At 36.6% G+C, this 16,761-nt stretch overlaps 1 protein-coding gene and 1 non-coding gene across 3 annotated transcripts; both read right to left on the bottom strand.

Annotated features, from left to right (window-relative positions):
* Window positions 1–2,302: 2,302 nt before the first annotated feature.
* Window positions 2,303–15,789, bottom strand: MED6 (mediator complex subunit 6). 2 transcript variants are annotated; one of them, XM_033107996.1, is made up of 8 exons: window positions 15,660–15,789; window positions 12,309–12,468; window positions 11,166–11,257; window positions 9,338–9,420; window positions 8,920–9,028; window positions 7,475–7,590; window positions 3,878–3,905; window positions 2,303–2,705 (listed from the first exon to the last, which is right to left on the bottom strand). In XM_033107996.1, the coding sequence occupies exons 1-8, from the start codon at window positions 15,679–15,681 to the stop codon at window positions 2,575–2,577; spliced, it is 741 nt and encodes a 246-aa protein (XP_032963887.1). In that variant the 5' UTR covers window positions 15,682–15,789; the 3' UTR covers window positions 2,303–2,574. The 2 variants fall into 2 exon arrangements, with proteins under 2 accessions (XP_032963887.1, XP_032963888.1); XM_033107997.1 differs by lacking the exon at window positions 7,475–7,590 and having other exon boundaries at window positions 15,660–15,772.
* Window positions 15,790–16,220: 431 nt separating this feature from the next.
* LOC117024333 (small nucleolar RNA U3) lies at window positions 16,221–16,434 on the bottom strand. The gene has a single exon (XR_004423411.1). It is a non-coding gene; the product is annotated as a small nucleolar RNA U3 (small nucleolar RNA).
* Window positions 16,435–16,761: the final 327 nt, after the last annotated feature.

The following is a 16,761-nucleotide window of genomic DNA, read 5'->3' as shown; positions in this document are numbered from 1 at the left end:
TGTACTCTGCTATTTTGAGCATACCTAGCAGAAAGACCTTGATTTCCAAATGCACTCTCCACCAAAAGGAACTAGGAATCTTAGAGAAATGAATGGTTCATTCCATGGTTGGAAAAAGCCTGGAATATCTTACTGTGCCAAAATGTAAAGAAAATGCTCAATGAATGACAAAGTAATGCCAAAAGGACACAGGAATCAGCTTGAAGGGGCTCCCATTGGCCCAATCTGGGAAATTTGAGCATTAATATAAATAATAATAATAAAGAAATATAATCATTGAATAAAATCAGAATCCAGGAGTCCACAAAGATACAAATAAATAAGGAGGGGAGAAAGGAAAGCTCATCTTTACGGCAAAAGGCCAACTACTGGACATAGAAGGAATGCTGGAATTAGAAAATCATCATTTGGCAACCATCATATGCAGGCAAGAATTATCAACGGATACCATAACTAGTGGGTAAAACTTTGAGGAATAAACAGGATATTTACAGAGCTTCAAACTATTTCCCCCGCAAGACACAAATTACAAAAGGAAAATGAGTAACTTTACAGTAGAGTAACCTGACAGACACTACCTTAATCAAGTAAAGTTAGTATCACCAGAAATGGAACAAACTCATAGCATATTCCTCCTCCATAAACCACCTTTTCCATGGTATGCCTGACAAAAGCACATGAGGTGAATTTGATCATGAAAATAAATCAAACCCACACTTAGAGACATTCAACAAAATAACTGGCCTAAACTCTTGAAATATCAAGCCATGAAAAGTAAGATTAAAGAACTCTTCCAGATTAAAGGAGACTAAAAGAGACAGAACAACCAAATCCAATGCATAATTCAGGACATTCTTTTGTTGTAAATGACATTCTTGGCACCACTGGCAAGATATGAATAAGATCTACAGATTAGGTAACAGTGTCAAACTGGTTTAATGTTGGTAATTGTACCATAGCTATGTTAAGAGAAAGTCCTTGACTTTAGGAAATGCACACTAAAGTGTTCAGGGGAAATGGGCATCATGACTACAACTGGCCCTCAATCCAAAAATAAAAGGTATATGTATAATGTATTATATACAAATACATATACATATAAAGAAAGACAGCAATTGACAGCAAGAGTTAGAGATGGAAGAGAGGAAAGAAAAAGATTAAAGGATAAAAGAAATATGGAAAAATGTTAATATATGAGGAATTTAGGCAAATGGTATATATACCAGGGGTGCCAAAAAAATGTATACAAGTTGACACTTTGGTCAACGTTGCTCAAGCAGTAGTTGGCCATAATCAGAAGTGTCTGGACACTGATGGTAACTACTTTGAGCACCTCTTGTAATTGCAGAAGTCAAAGTGACTTGTATTCATCGTTTGTTATCGGTATATATTATTACAGTTTTAATACAGCTTTTTCCTTTCTTAAAATGTGTATACATTTTTTTGGCACCCTCTGTATGTAGTAATTCTTTGTAATATTACACTCTATTTTAAGCCTGAAATTATGTCAAAAAGCTAAAAGAAAAATCTTATACAATATAGAGAATGAGACATTTCATAAAAGCAAAAGACAAAGATGAGAAATTATTCAACCACTTAACATAATAAAACACCATTTTTTGCTACTTAATCAGCACTAAAAACAAGTGGTAGCAGTGAGATTCTGGAGAACTTAGTATTTTCATACCTCGCTATTAGTAACAAGTGATCCAAACCTTTTGAGAAAAACAATTTGGCAATATAGACTAGGAGCAAAAAAGTAGATTCTAGTGATTCTACCACTGGGACTCTATCCTAAGGAAATAAATACTGAAAAGTCATTATACACAAATGTAAACACGCAGCCTTATTTAACATAATGCAAATTGGGAAAAACCTAAGTAGAACACATGAAGATTTTAAGAAAACACAATCACAGGAATTCCTCAGTCACTAAAATAAATGCTCTATAAAAATAAAAACTAAGTAAATATGGGGAAATGCTTACAACAGACATCATAATACGTTAAAGTAAAATTATATGAACAATTATAAACTGGTTTCTAAAATAGCTATGCACAGAAAAAGAAGAGAGAAAATTCACAACACACGATAGTATTTGTAGGGTGATAGTGTAGATGAGTGAGTTTTTTTCCATTTCTTTACCCTTCAAATTGTTGGTAACTTTATTATTTTAATATTGAGGAATATACAACTAATAAAAGAAAATAAGCTTAGTTACTACTTTCACATCAATCCTTTGTGTTTACAAAGAGCATCTGGAAACACTTCGGAGAGAGAAACACGGGATAGAAGGTGATGATAATGTATACAAATACCTTTATTTGGTTTTAAATGTAGCAATACATATATGAATAAGGAGGCTGCTCAAGTCCAAGGGGAAAGGTTACAAAAGATACATGAAAACATTCCTATCTAAAGCATGAGGATCCTTACATCCTTTCTTAAAGAACAAGTACATCCTGTACAAATGAGAGGGCTGTGACAAAAATTTTGAAGTTCAAGAGCCCGGCACAGTGATGAGGTACAATAACGGACAAGGGAAGTCTTGCGAGCTCCTCTCTTGTCCAATACTCACTGAAGTCTCATCCGTTTTTCAGGTGGGCCTTTAGTGCTCACTGTCTGTTGGATGTTCTTTGTAGTCTCCTTCTCCTCAGATTTTACAGTTTCTGGTATAGGTTCTGCCTCTTTCTTTGTCTGATCCACTACACATCAAAAGAAAGTATTTTTTGGAGGGGCAGAAGGATGGAGATGAGATCAATTTAGACAACACTTAATGTGAATGGTTGAGACTCTCAAATTCATTTAGAACTGCGTATCTCAAGTTCTAAATTTAGCCGTTTAACCAGGCAGACGTATAACAACCTATTTACCCGAACAAATTTTTGATACTAGACAAAAACACGAGATTGCAATAAGATACCATACATAAACAAAATACCAGGGGAGCCACAAAAGAAGTATACACATTTTAAGAGATGTTATCTATTTATTACTTTTTGAAGTTAAATTATGATAGCAATGTATATAGTATGACATTCGCTCAAAAGATGGCGTTAATTAAATGAATGCTAGCGTCACCATGCGACAGGCAGGACAAAGAAAATGGCAGAAGCACGGTTGTTGCTCGAGGAGCGCAAGACCATTTTGAAGTGGTATTTGAAATTCGAGAACGTTGTGCAAGTACAACGACAATGGAGGCGTGAGTATGTAACAGAACCTCCAACATGCCTAACCACTGCACACATTCATGATAAGTTTCAAACACATGGTACTGTGTGAAGAAATTGGAACAGCATTCGCAGCAATACAAGTGGACACTTTGGTCAACGTTGCTCAAGCAGTAGTTCGCCGTAATCAGAAGTGTCTGGATGCTGATGGTAACCACTTTGAGCACCTCTTGTCATTGCAGAAGTCAAACGTGACTTGTATTCATCTTTTGTTATTGGTATATATTGAGTATTACCATTTTAATAGTTTTTCCTTTCTTAAAATGTGTATACATATTTTTGCATCCATTGTTTTCCATCCCAGTTCACTGGATAGTTCAATACCTCTTTTCAGTGATGAAACAGAAGACCTTTTTCAGCATGCTGAGATTTGAACTAAAACCAACCTCTCAAATCACCTTGGTTTTCCACACCTCCTCGATACCTACTCTTTCCACTCCAGTTCATCTTTTAAATACTAATATCACTACCACAAAAGCATCATCTTTGGGCAATTCAGCAATCTCAAAGGCTAGGAGTAACAAACTACAATGAATCCAGAAGGACAAAATGACCACAACTCATCTAACATGCTACAGTTGTTACTGATTTAAACAGGCTATTTTGGTCTCATTTCCAGTTTAATAAGAGTATCAGATGAACCATACCTGGGACAGGCTTTTCTCCAGATTTTTGCTGTAATTTAAAAAAAAGGGGGGGGAAGGGGGAGAAGTAGAGGAAAACAGAGCAGGTTAGACAAATTTTCTTCTTCATTTCATAATTCTTATTATAATTACACCTTTATTCAAATTATATTATAAATGACTTCATGAAGAGGAGCCATGTACCATAAAAATTTATCATTTTCTCCTTCTTATTGACTTGTTCCAGAAAAGACAAATCTAAAGCTAGAACAAGAGTCAAACATAAATAACCCTTGAGAACCTACAAAGCCCTTTGCTTCTGCACCCAGGCTACAATGATTACAAAAAGCAGCTAAGTAGAATCCAATACACACATACACATACACATACACACACACACACACACACACACACACTCACTTGTATATATACAAACACAATGAAATACTACTCAGCCTTGAGAACAAAGACAATTCTGTCATTTACAAAAAAAAAAAAGTGAATGAAACTTGAAGGCATTATGCTAAATGAAATAAGTCAGAGAAAGACAAATACTTTATCACTTAAGTGGAATCTAAAAAGGCCAAACTCATATAAACAGAAAGTAAGTTTTAGTTACCAGTGGCTGAGGGGGTGGAGGGGACAATCATGGGGAGATGTTATTCAAAGGGTACAAATTTCCAGTTATAAGATGAATAAGTTCTGGGAAGCTAATGATGTACAACATGGTGATTACAGTTAATAATACTATCTTACATACTTGAAAGTTGCTGAGAGTAGATCTTAAATGATCTCACCACAAAAAAGAAATGGTAATTATGTGACATGATGGACGTGTTAGCTAATGCTATGGTAGTAATCATTTTGCAATACATATCAGATCAACACATTGTATACTTTAAACTTACACCATGTTACATGCCAATTATACCTCAATAAAGCTGGAAACAAAGTTTATCCCTAGTTTTTTTTAATGCTTTTCAGACAGTTTGTTGTTAAGTGCATAGAAATGCAACCAATTTTTGAGTGTTGATTTTATACCCTGCAACATTACTGAATTCATTGATTCTGTTTTTTTTAGTGGAAGCTTTAGGGTTTACTATGTATACGATCATGTCATCTGCAGAGACAGTCTGATTTCTTTTCCTCTTTGGATGCCCTTTATTTCTTTTTCTTGTTTAGTTTCTCTGGGTAGGACTCCCACCAGTATTACGTTGGAAAGAAGTGTGAGGAGTTAGCATCCTTGTCGTTTTCCTGATCTTAGAGGAAAAGCTGTTTTTCAAAGCTGAGTATGTTAGCTGTGGGTTTGTCACATATGGACTTTACTATGTAGAGGTACATTCCTTTAATACTTAGCTTGTTGAGGATTTTTATCATAAAAGGGTGTTGGATTTTGTCAAATGCTTTTTCTGCATCTTTGAGGTGATCATGTGATTTTTATCCTTTGTTCTGATCATGTGGTGTATCACACTGATTTACTTTAGTATACTGAACCATCCTTGTATCCGAGGGATAAATCCCACTTGATCATGGTATATGATCCTCTTCATGCACTGTTGGATTCGGTTTGCTAATATTTCGCTAAGGATTTTTACATCTATATTCATCAGGGATATTGGCCTGTAGTTTTCTTGTAGTGTCTTTGTCTGTGGTGTAATGCTGGCCTCATAAAATGAATCTGGAAGTGTTCCTTCCCCTTCAGTTTTTTGGAAGAGTTTGAGAAGAACTGGTGCTAATTCTCTTTAAACATTTGGTAGAATTCACCTGGGAAGTCATCTGGTCCTAGACTTTTACTTGTTGGGAGGTTCGTGATTACTGATTTAATCTCTGTATTCATTTCTGATCTGTTCTGATTTTCTGTTTCTTCATGACTCAGTCTTGGTAGGTTGCATGTTTCCAAGTATTTCTTATAGATTATTCACTTTGTTGGCATATTATTGTTTACAGCAGTCTTGTCTCTTATGACCCTGTTGTTTCTGTGGAATCAGTTGCAATGTCTCCTCTTTCATTTCTAATTTTATTTTAGTCTTTTCTCTTTTTTGTTAGTCTAGCTAAAGTTCTGTCAATTTTATCTTTTAAAGAACACCAACTCTTTATTTCATTGATTTTTTTTCCTATTGTTTTTCTAGTCTCTATTTATTTTTGCTCTAATCATTACTATGTCTTTCCTTCTGCTAACTCATGTGGAAATTAACATACTCCTGAACCATCAAGGGGTCTAAGAAGAAATCAAGAGGGAAATCAGACATTATATGGAGAGAAAAGAAAATGAAAATGAAAACACAACATACCAAAACTTATGGGATGCAGCAAAAGCAGTACTAAGAGGGAAGTTGAGAGCAATAAATGCCTACATTAAAAAGGAAGAAAGTTCTCAAATAAACTATCTAATTACACCTCAAAGAACAAAGTAAGGACTTTCTGTTTTCTGAGTATTTGTTCATTAGCACTCTTTCATGCTTCTGGTTTTGCATGTTCTATTCCCATTTTTTCTAGGTCCAGCACTGTCCAAAAGAAATATAATGAGAGCCACAAATGCAAGATATATATGTAATTTTAAATTTTCTAGTAGTCACATTCTCACAAAGATATAGATGAATTTTATGTTTTTAACCAAATATGGTTGAAATATTATCATTTTAACACATAATCAATATTTTTAAATTATCAATATTTTATTTTTTCTGTACTAAGTCTTTGAATCCAGTGTGGTTTTTCACACTTATATCACAACTCAATATGGACTATCCGTGTTTCAAATGCTAATTAGTCACATGTACCTAACGGCTCCTATCCTTGGAAGTCTAGCTGTTCTTCTACCAGACTCCCTAGCATATACTCTATACTCACTGAGTGAATGGTCCACCACACCTAACCTCTTACGCTCTATACTGGGTACTCATCACTCTACACAGAGCTATAATTTCATTTATTCATCAGATGCTGTTTCATCTTCAAGTGTAATCATGAGATTTCTCTAAACTGGCTTTCCTGTCCTGAATTCCAACTGTGTCCTGTAAAGGTCCATAAGAACAAAAACTAACCATGAGAATAACATGTTCACATATTCCATCTCATACCTACTTCAATTTAAAAGCTCATTTAGCACAATGGCAGGTGGATTTGCTATTGCTGTTGGAACCCCGTCAAATAACATAATGGAATTCATATAACTTATTTATTATTACTCCTCCATTTATCATGCCAAACTCTCTACTTCAAATATTCTATTCTTTTATTACAAAAGTTTTAACTATTATGTTGTTTAAGAACTGTATCAGGCTGGAATGGAGCACATATCATAAGTTCATACAGCCTAAGTTTTAGATCCTAGTTTTGTTACCGTCTATGACACTTTCAGCAAGCAACCTTCTAAATCAGAGTATTGTCTGCATGCAGTCCTCATAGTTTGCAAAGACTCAAAGAGCACAGAACAGTGTTAGTTCTATTCCCTTTACCCACTTCCTCCACTAAGTCTTTGTAAACCTCTCCTCTGAGAGATCATTTTTTAATTAAAGATGAAAATCAAAATTTTACGTCACATGTAAAATAGTTCTCAGTTAAAAAAAAAATGCCAGGAAAAAAATGTCAAATCAAAAGTATCATGTATGCTCTCATTACCTGCACAAATCTGGGTGGAAATTTTTGTCTGAGGTCTAGGAGTAAAGCATCCACACGCTGCCTCTGGAAAATAGAGCTTGGTTCTTCTTTCCTTTTGGTTTTAGGTTTGACTTTATCTATTAAAATATGAAGTCCCAATCAAAACATTGTCTAGTTTGGTGTTTTATATTTTATAAATCTCTGTCCAGCATGAATATACTCAAACTTCATTATTTTTAATGGCTGCTAGTTCGAAGTTAATCCCCCAAAATAAATTACACACAACATATACACAGAAGTATTCTAACGCTTCCTCTTAAAAGAAGTTAACATTCTAACATTTAAAAAGCTGATATGTCTTTTAAAGATACTTTAGTTTTAGTATATAAGCATCGATAGACAACAGAATTTTAAGTCTAGACTTTTCCATAATTACTGAAATCACAATCCAGATTATTTTTTCTGTACTTTAAGTGTATTAAATGGTCTTTTCCCACAAAACCTAATAGGTGCAAATGGAAAATGCAACTTTCACTAAGTTACCATACTCAATTATGAAGACTATAATTCACTGAAAAACAGGACAAACCAAACAAGAGAAGATCAAGGCAAGATTAACGATATGTTGTAATTTTCCCTGGGAGGGGAGATATTGGGAGACTGTCTCTAAATGAAGGGTTCCAGATAAGTTTTACTCCAAACATTTCATTAGGGTAGGGGCCAAGAGCTCTGAGAAGTTTACTTAACCAATACAAACTTTCCTACACCCAATGTTGCAGCCTGCACCACTGTTAAGAATAAATACAGCTGTATCTGAGAGACCATTCCACAGGTCTGAATTCTATTTAAAGGCTATTTTTCCATCAATAATTTATTCTGAGTTGCTAATTCTCAGAGAAGGAAATACAGACTACAGATATACTACTACAGACACATTTCTAGAAGTACTCTTATTGGTAAAATACAGTGTGAAACAAGAAGCAGATTCACAGCTATGGAAAATAGGGAACCTGGCGTCACAACAGGTGATAACATGGAAAGATCATAAAACAGACTGGTCATCTGGAGATAAGGCTCTAAGAGCATCTCCCTTACTTTTAAGACTGGAGGGATTCAGGTTCCAAATTTCAAGATGATTCAACAGTTAGGTAAGCAAGAAGTATTGTTACTCATTCTTCATCAATGATTTTCTCTGCATGCTCCAAATATGTAAAAACCTTGAATCCACTTACAAAGATTACCACTTACCCTAACAGATTAAAATTTATATCTGCTCCTATGGGAAAGCTATTATCACATCTAGATACATGAACTGTAGCTGTGACAACGTCATCATTCATTCTATGAAGAATCTTCCTAAGAAGTAAAACACACTTACAAATCATCAATAGCCATCTTCCTAAAGAAAACAGCTTCATTCTCAGAGCACCAAACAGTATTTGAGGAGGGTCTAGGTGTCTACCTACCTTGCTCTTCATGATCTTTGAAGTGCCACCAATACCCTTTGGAAGGATGATATCGACAGTATGACATAGCTTCATCAAAAGCTGACTGAATGCCATGTACTGCAGTAAGCTTGTAAAAAGAAAATGAATTCTGAATTTTTCATTCGATCAACCAAAATTTCCAAAGTAAATACAGAAATATTACAATTGCAAAGACAGTAATTCCCTGCTTTTCAGAACTTGGAATTTCTATATTGCTGGGGCTGTGGTATACACTTTTAACATGGAGTTGGCCCAGAGTAACCACTGCTCAAAACATTCTAATACTCAACACTTTATACCAACTTACACAAGGAAGAGGAGCTCCTGTTTGATTCTTGGAAGCAAGTAGCTCAATTAAACGTTTTCTTTAGTAGTTAAAGAATGTGAAGACACTTACCACTCTAGAGTTTATAACTGATCCCAAGTCTGGTGCCTGATAGATCACTCCAGCAATGATATAGTAATCAGCCAGTGGGATAACTAAAGCAGTGGGGGAAAACAAAAAGTTTATGACTATAGCTGTGTACACAAACTACTAAATAGATTTCCATTGAAAGAACAACTAAAATTTGACATTCTCCCATATTAAAGCTTAAGGCAGGGTCTGGCATTTCCTATTTCTATAAATAAAGTTATGTTGGAAAAAAGCGACACCCATTCATTTTCGTTATTATCTAAGGTTGCTATGGCACAATTAAAACAGTTGTCCCAGGGACCATGAGGCCCACAAAGCCTAAAAAAATTACTCTCTGAACCTTCACAGGAAAATGTTGGCCAATTCTTGCCCTAGATCAGCGCTTCTCAAACTTTAATGTGTATCTGAATCACCTGAGTATCTTGTTAAAATCAGATCTTACTTATAAGGATGGTGCATTTCTAACAAGTTCCCAAGTGATCCAATGCTGCTGTCAGTCAACCACACTTCGGGGAGTAAGACCTTAGAGCAAAAGAAATTTAGGGCCCAGGGTGAAGATATCAGATGTGCTGAACTTGCCTCTGTGCCCCAGTCCTGGGTCCTAAGGAATAAAACAGCTGCTAGTGAGGCTGGTGCCATTTTGTGTAGCTTCTGTACCTTGAACCCCGTCATCATGGAAATCTTGTCCCTGGTCTTACCTTTGTTCTGAAGTTCTCCTTTTCTCTGGGCTGAGACTCTAGATCTTTGATTTTCAAACTAAATTTAAATTCTTGACTCTGGAACTACAACTTAACGAGTCATTCTCTAGAATACCAGGATGAAGGTTGTTTCCAAATGTCTTGATGAGAGTATCTATCTAATTAGGAGATGTAATGGATCGTGTCTACAAATAGGTGACTCTTTGATTCAAAATCAAATCTAAATTCTATACTCTTTAGTGTGATTTCGACAGTAAGTTTTTGTTTGGTAATATAACCTAGGTAAGAGTTTTGGTTGAATGTGTCAATGAGGACTTTCAACCCTCTATGAATTTGGCACAACTGCATCTACTATGTGTTTTGCAACAGAGTTACACTCAGTGGACTGAGATGAGAAGAAAGGTTACTTAGGATGCTTGAGGTTCAGTTGGAATCCCAACAACTGTGCTCACCGGAAGAGGTGGTTTCAAGATAGCAAGTTGCTGTTAAGAGCTTGCAGAGTTGTTCTTGGGCATGTTGAAAGACTCCTGATGTCCAACTATGTGACTGTGGAATTTGGCTTGTTACCTAAATGATAAAGCTATGCCTGCTGTACCAGCCTGCGTAGACAAATTATACAAATAATGATTATAGTGGAAACCTGCTTTCCTTCAGAATCTGGAATTTTAGCATAGGATGCCCACATTAGCCCTCAACAAAAATTCTGGACTCAGAGTCTCAAATGGACTTCTCTGAATAGGCATATTACCCACATGGGGCTGCATTTCACTGCTGGAGGGTGTACTTGGTGTGGCCTCTCACAGGATGGAAAGTATCAGAAGCTTACACATGGATTCCTACAGATCCCACCTGAAACGGCTTTTTCCCTCATTGCTCTGGCTGTGTATCCTTACAGTTTTGCCATAACAAATCTTAGACATGACTGACTATATGCTGAGCCTGCTCAGTCCTCCTAGTAAAGCACTGAACGTGTGTTTTGGGGATCCACAAAACAGAACCCAATCCAAGAGGAGGAAGAAGAGGAGGAGGAGCAGGAGGAGAACACAGCGCTCAGAAAGTAAATAAATCATGGTATTTTAAGAAAATAATGCCTGAAGTTTACCCATTTTTACCTTGGGTAGGGGACTGCCGCTGTTGCTTCCGAATGATAAAAAGAATGGGCTCTTGAGCATGTAAAAGGATGTATTCCACTCCAACCATTTGACTGAAAACAGAATAGACATCCAGAGATCTATGAATGCCCTACAATTCTGTTGAACATTCATATTATTATATGAAAGTATAGCAACATTGTAAATAGGATTAAAACTGCCAGTGTTTGATATTAAAAACTGGCTGTTTAATCAAAATGACAATTTCCCAGGTAGGTGGAATAAAGATTTGGTTCTTAAACAACAAAATTCCTTTACAAAAATTCATGAACTTAAACCTGAGTATTTTCAGTCATGAAAGTACACTGAAGAGCATGTTTCCAAAAAGTCAACCAAGATATCATGAAGCTTCCTGACCAAAGCAATCTATAAATATACGCAAAAGATAAAAATATACTTGAAGATTATACATGCCTTAACCATATATGTCAACAATACATTCTACCCAACTGGAAAACAAAAATCTTATCCTTGCCCCAACACATTTTTGATCTGACAGATTGTTTAAAAGCAACAATAAGTTGTCTTAATAGTTATATTTGTCTCATAATAAAAGTTATTTAAAATACCATAGAAATTTAATTTCATGAATTTACCCTGATGTTTAGTTGACAGATAAAAAACTTTATCACACAGTTGTTTCAGAAACTTTTGTAACAGTAATAAATTCTTAATTATTTAGCATCCTAAGTCTGAAGAAACTTGCTTTGCATCTGTTTGGCTAAATTTTTTTTATTTGTCATACAAAGAAAAACCTACTATAAACCAGACTATGGTTTAAGACATTAAGTTAGATGCAGAGGAGACAATAAATATAGTTCTCCTGGTTGAGGGTAACAGTTGCATTGCTAAATCATTCATCAGATCTACAGCTAAACCCCATAGCTGTATTTTAATTGGACAGTGATATTTGAAGTTATACAGAAAAGACTTCCTAGGTAACAATGACTACTAATAACTCCTTTGCATGTCAAATTTGTTACAAACCCAAACAAAACTCCAATTCTTCTAAAACTCTCTGTACTTCACAATCCACAGCTTAAAAGAACTGTTCATTGCAGAATCTCTAGCTGGAGGAGATGCTACCGCCTTACAATAACTTACTTTAAGTGTTCTAATGTTAGCCTTTGCATTTTGACCACTTCATTATTACATGTCCTGTCATAAAAAGGATTACTTCTTTCTGAAAAGTAATCCAGGACACTGCCACTGTTCAAAATGGGGATCCAGGAACTGTCAACCCAAGAGATTCCCAGCAGATTATCTGTAGGAAAGAAACAAAATGATAAAGGACGAGAAAAGAGAAAAAAATACAATCCAACAAACACTTACTATGTATCTAATGTTGTAGGCACTATGAATAGAAGGATAACATGGATCCTAACCTACATCCTCTCAAAATCTAACAGAAGAGGTAAATATACAAGAAAACAATGACAATTCAACATGATTAAGTACTATATAATAAAGGTATGAATAAATGTGTCATGAGAGCACAGTGGAGGGAGAATACCTTACCTGAGGGAACTAGAATGATTTTTCACGGGGCGAGAAAGAGGTGGGTTTTAGCCCTATATGTTAAAGAATAAATAGAGATTCACCCCCAGTAAAAGAGGGGCAAAATAATTCTAAGCAACAAGAATACATATAAAAGGTAGGAAAACATAAAAGTGTATTATATGTTTGGAGAGTAATTTGATTAGCTGGAAAAGTGAATTTGAACTCTAAAGAGTTCTTTTGAAAAATTCGATTGTACACCTTAAATCTATGTAACTTTGCTAACAATTGTCACCCTAATAAACTTTAATTTAAAAAAAAAAGGAAAAACTGAAACACTGAGTTTTTATATGTTGGCAACTAGGCAACTAATTCAAAAATTTTCAAACAACACGCATGCCGAAGAAAACACATCCACAGCCACCAGTTTGAGACTTCCCAATTAGGGACAGAGGAATAAATTAGGAAGCTATTATTATAGATGAGATAATAATGATGTAAAAGTTAAGGGGCAAATGAGAAATAGAATGAGCTTAATTACAGCCATACAATTTCATACTTTAGAGAATTAAATCTTAAATTTTTCAAAATGCAAAAAGAAAACTAAAACATGGCAAATAGAGCTAGATACCTTTAATTAATGAGCTTTTTTTGGTTACTGACTGCAATGATGTTTCATACCACTGACTACTAAACCCCACTAGGCGTGAGTCATAAACATCAAAAAGCCTATATGATACTGGTTGAAGGAAGAAGAATCCTATATTGTAAGTGCTTCTGGCATTTTTAAAGAAGTCAGGCCTAATCCAAGGTGACAAGCAGTTGTGAGCAAAATGAATTAAATGATAAAGTAATTATAGAAAGGTAAAATGTGCTGTGTGCATTATAAAACAGAGGAAACAAATGAAGTATGTTAATGACCAAATAAATAATCAGTACAAATCATTAAGATGGTTCATTATAAATGGATCATGATATAGCCAAATATACAACAGGACAGGAAATAACATTTTCAGAAAAAGATTTTCTAATGAAAAGCAACTAAGGATAATCATTATTTTCAGCTTGAACTACTACAACCCAGTTATTAGTTTTGTTTAAAGCAAATTTGTTATACATTTCTTCATTTCCTTAGGAATGATTACATAAAAGCATTTGTAGAAGGACAATTTTAGGTTTCTCACTTATAGTGGAAACTGTATCTGGTGTCATAATAAGCTATGGACAACAAACTGTTATAATATTACAGATCATTTCCCCAGAAAGAAGAGTAATCTGCAGAAATAAATAAAAGTATAAGTACAGATCCTACCTACCAACAATTATGGGTAGTCAGTAGCTACGGGCATGAGGTGATGAGGACCTGGTGGAAGGCAATGGCAATGACAGGAAGATAAGGACTAAGCTACCAGTTATCTCTAGACCTCATCTCCTTCCCGCCTCCTCTCTCACTCTGCTTCAGGCATACCTACCTCCTTGCTGTTCCTCTAACACATCAGACACGCCCCCACCTTTGAGCCTTTGTAATGACTCTAACAAATCTAAGTAAAAAGTAAAACATTATGAAAGTGAAATAGATGAAAACAACCTGATGGACTAAATGTTTCTTTTATTCAGTAGCAAGGGAGTGTTCACATAGTCCAAACATAGCTCTCTAACAATCAGCAAATGATGAAATTAGGTACTTGAAACTCTAATTTATAATGAAAGACGCACACATAAAAATATTATACAGAAATGCTGAAGATCACTGGACATTTTAAGTAACTATAAATGAGAATATATTTGTAATAAGTGTGCTAGACTCCACTTTGGTTAATACAGAGAAAAGAATCTCAGACACTTCCCTTTAAAAATCAAGTATATACAAACAAAACAACCCTATGTAGACAGTAAGAGCATATTACAATTAAACATCTTTTGAGGAAAGTCCTTTTTCTTTAATCTGCTGGGGTGTGTACCTACGTACAAAAATTCACACTTCTTTTAAGAAAAAGTACCACAGTTTCAAATGGAAATAACTCTACATTGAAGGCTTCATACAAGTGTAAGAAGTTGTGTGGGAGACACCACAACAGTAAAAGATAAAGATATTCGCAGGCACTCTCTCACTCCAATGAATTTTTCCTGGGAACTTCCATGACACCTCCTCCCAAACTGGAGGAAGCTGGTCTGTTTAGAACTACGTTCTCATGTTTCGGCTATTTTGTAATCGCCCTTTCCTTCATTCTTTGGAATCGCAGAGCACAAGTCCTAGGTTGTGTTTTTTTTTTTTCCCCAAATTCACTGGAACGGATGTCTGTATGTGAGCTGAGAAGAGAATGTATAGCTTAATGCTACCCGAGATCAAGTAGCAATGAAGGGGATGCTTCCCCACATATTTATTCACTTGGCTCACAAATATTTGCGTACCTTTACAGTTCAGCTGTGAAAGAGAAACGACACCCGCCCTCAGTAATTGTCGGGTGTTCGAGGGAAAGTATTATAGACTCAAAAATAAAACGTACAGAAGAAAATCTTGGGGACTCATGCCCAGGGACGAATAGGGCGCGATGTCAGAAATAAGGCAGCCCCCACGCCAAGTCCCAAGGCATAAAAGAAATCGTGTTGGTTCATTAACCCACGCACCACCGCCCAAAGGCCGTTCCTTCACCAGGATACAACAGCCCCAATATTTGCTGTAGAAATATATGTGTGAAACAAGACTGCAGGTTTGAGGGCTCAAAACCCAGAGATTTTTCCAATCCCTTCATTTAGACGCTCCTAAGAGACCTTAGAGGAAACGGGGAAACTATGCTATGCAACTTGTCGCCAGATGAAGCCTTGGGTCATCCCCAGAAACCATTCAAAAGAGCCTGGAATACATCACAAAAGAATCTGAACCTTGCCCCCGCGAGCTATAAGGCCCCAAACTAGACCCCAGACAATAAGGAAACAAAGGCTAACAGCACAGATTACCTCGGATGTCTACCGCCGCCATAACTCCAAAAGCGTTCGCGGGTTCTCCTTCCGGCGCAGAGAAAACGTAACAACGTGACGACGGAAGCAGCGGGATGCAGATCCTAGGGACCCTGAGGAGAAATGCAGAGAGGGGTGGAGACTGCGAGTCCAGGAAGGGAGGGTTGGGAAGGGGAGGAGGCAGGCAGAGCGGGGCCGCGGCTGCGAGGTGGAGGCGGCGGGGCTGGACAGTGGAGCTGGGCGGGGACAGGAGGGCGGAGGGGAGGAGCTACCGGCTGGAAGGAGAGAGCGGCGCCACCGCTCGGTGGGCAAGTGGCGGGGCGTACTACTGGAAAAAAAATTGGGAGACTGAGGGAAAAGGCTGAGCGAGTCATACCCACGCCAACCATTGAGAGATTCGAAGATTAGACCTGGATCTCCTGTGATCGTTTAAAAAAACAAATTCTGATTACGCAGACTTGGGGGTGGGAGCATCTTCAATATTTCAAAGCTCCCTCAGGTGTGTCCAATGAGCTGTTAGATTTAGGAGCTGCTGGCCATTCTTTTTTTTTCTTCCTTAAAGCCGCTCAGACTGGGTCCTCTCCCTCTTACTTTCCCAAACGAAGAGAAGAACGACCATCAGTGGCTAATGACAGTTATAAAAGCAGCACCAAGAGCCGGCTTCACGCTCAGGAGAGAACACTGCACCTCCTCCTGGTGGTTTCCGGTGCTCTACACGATCACAGAAACTTCTCTAGTAACAAACTATAGAAATGATCCCTGAAAGTATAGTCTTTGGCCATTCTATTTTTCACCCGGACTCAAGGGTGGGGATGGGACAGGACTAAGTAGAAAGAATTTGAAAGTTATTACCTTTTATGTGACTTAAACCCATTAAAAGTCTAAACCCATTAAGTAAATACATTACATGCCTCTGACGCAAAAAGTTCATGAGACAGGAAATGCTTCTGAAGTAAAATATTAACAAGATTAAAAGAAAGGGAATAACGCTGGGTCTACGTAAGGAACGAGTGTCTGCATTCCAGGCAATCTGGGGTAGGTAGCAACATGTCAGAGATGGGAATAATTCTGTGATATGGGAAAGCCATGGAAAGATTTTCCA

This window comes from Rhinolophus ferrumequinum, chromosome 6 (assembly GCF_004115265.2).
Source record: "Rhinolophus ferrumequinum isolate MPI-CBG mRhiFer1 chromosome 6, mRhiFer1_v1.p, whole genome shotgun sequence".
Taxonomy (NCBI): Eukaryota; Metazoa; Chordata; class Mammalia; order Chiroptera; family Rhinolophidae; genus Rhinolophus; species Rhinolophus ferrumequinum.
This window is presented reverse-complemented; position numbering and strand designations above follow the sequence as displayed.

Bases quoted from the DNA above. Each gene is read 5' to 3' on its own strand.
- MED6 (XM_033107996.1), bottom strand. From the start codon at position 15,681: ATGGCGGCGGTAGACATCCGAG. The intron at 12,469-15,659 runs GTAATCTGTGCT...TCTTTCCTACAG, and splicing joins GGCGGCGGTAGACATCCGAG to ATAATCTGCTGGGAATCTCT. The intron at 7,591-8,919 runs GTAGGTAGACAC...ATATTTTAATAG, and splicing joins CAAAGATCATGAAGAGCAAG to ATAAAGTCAAACCTAAAACC.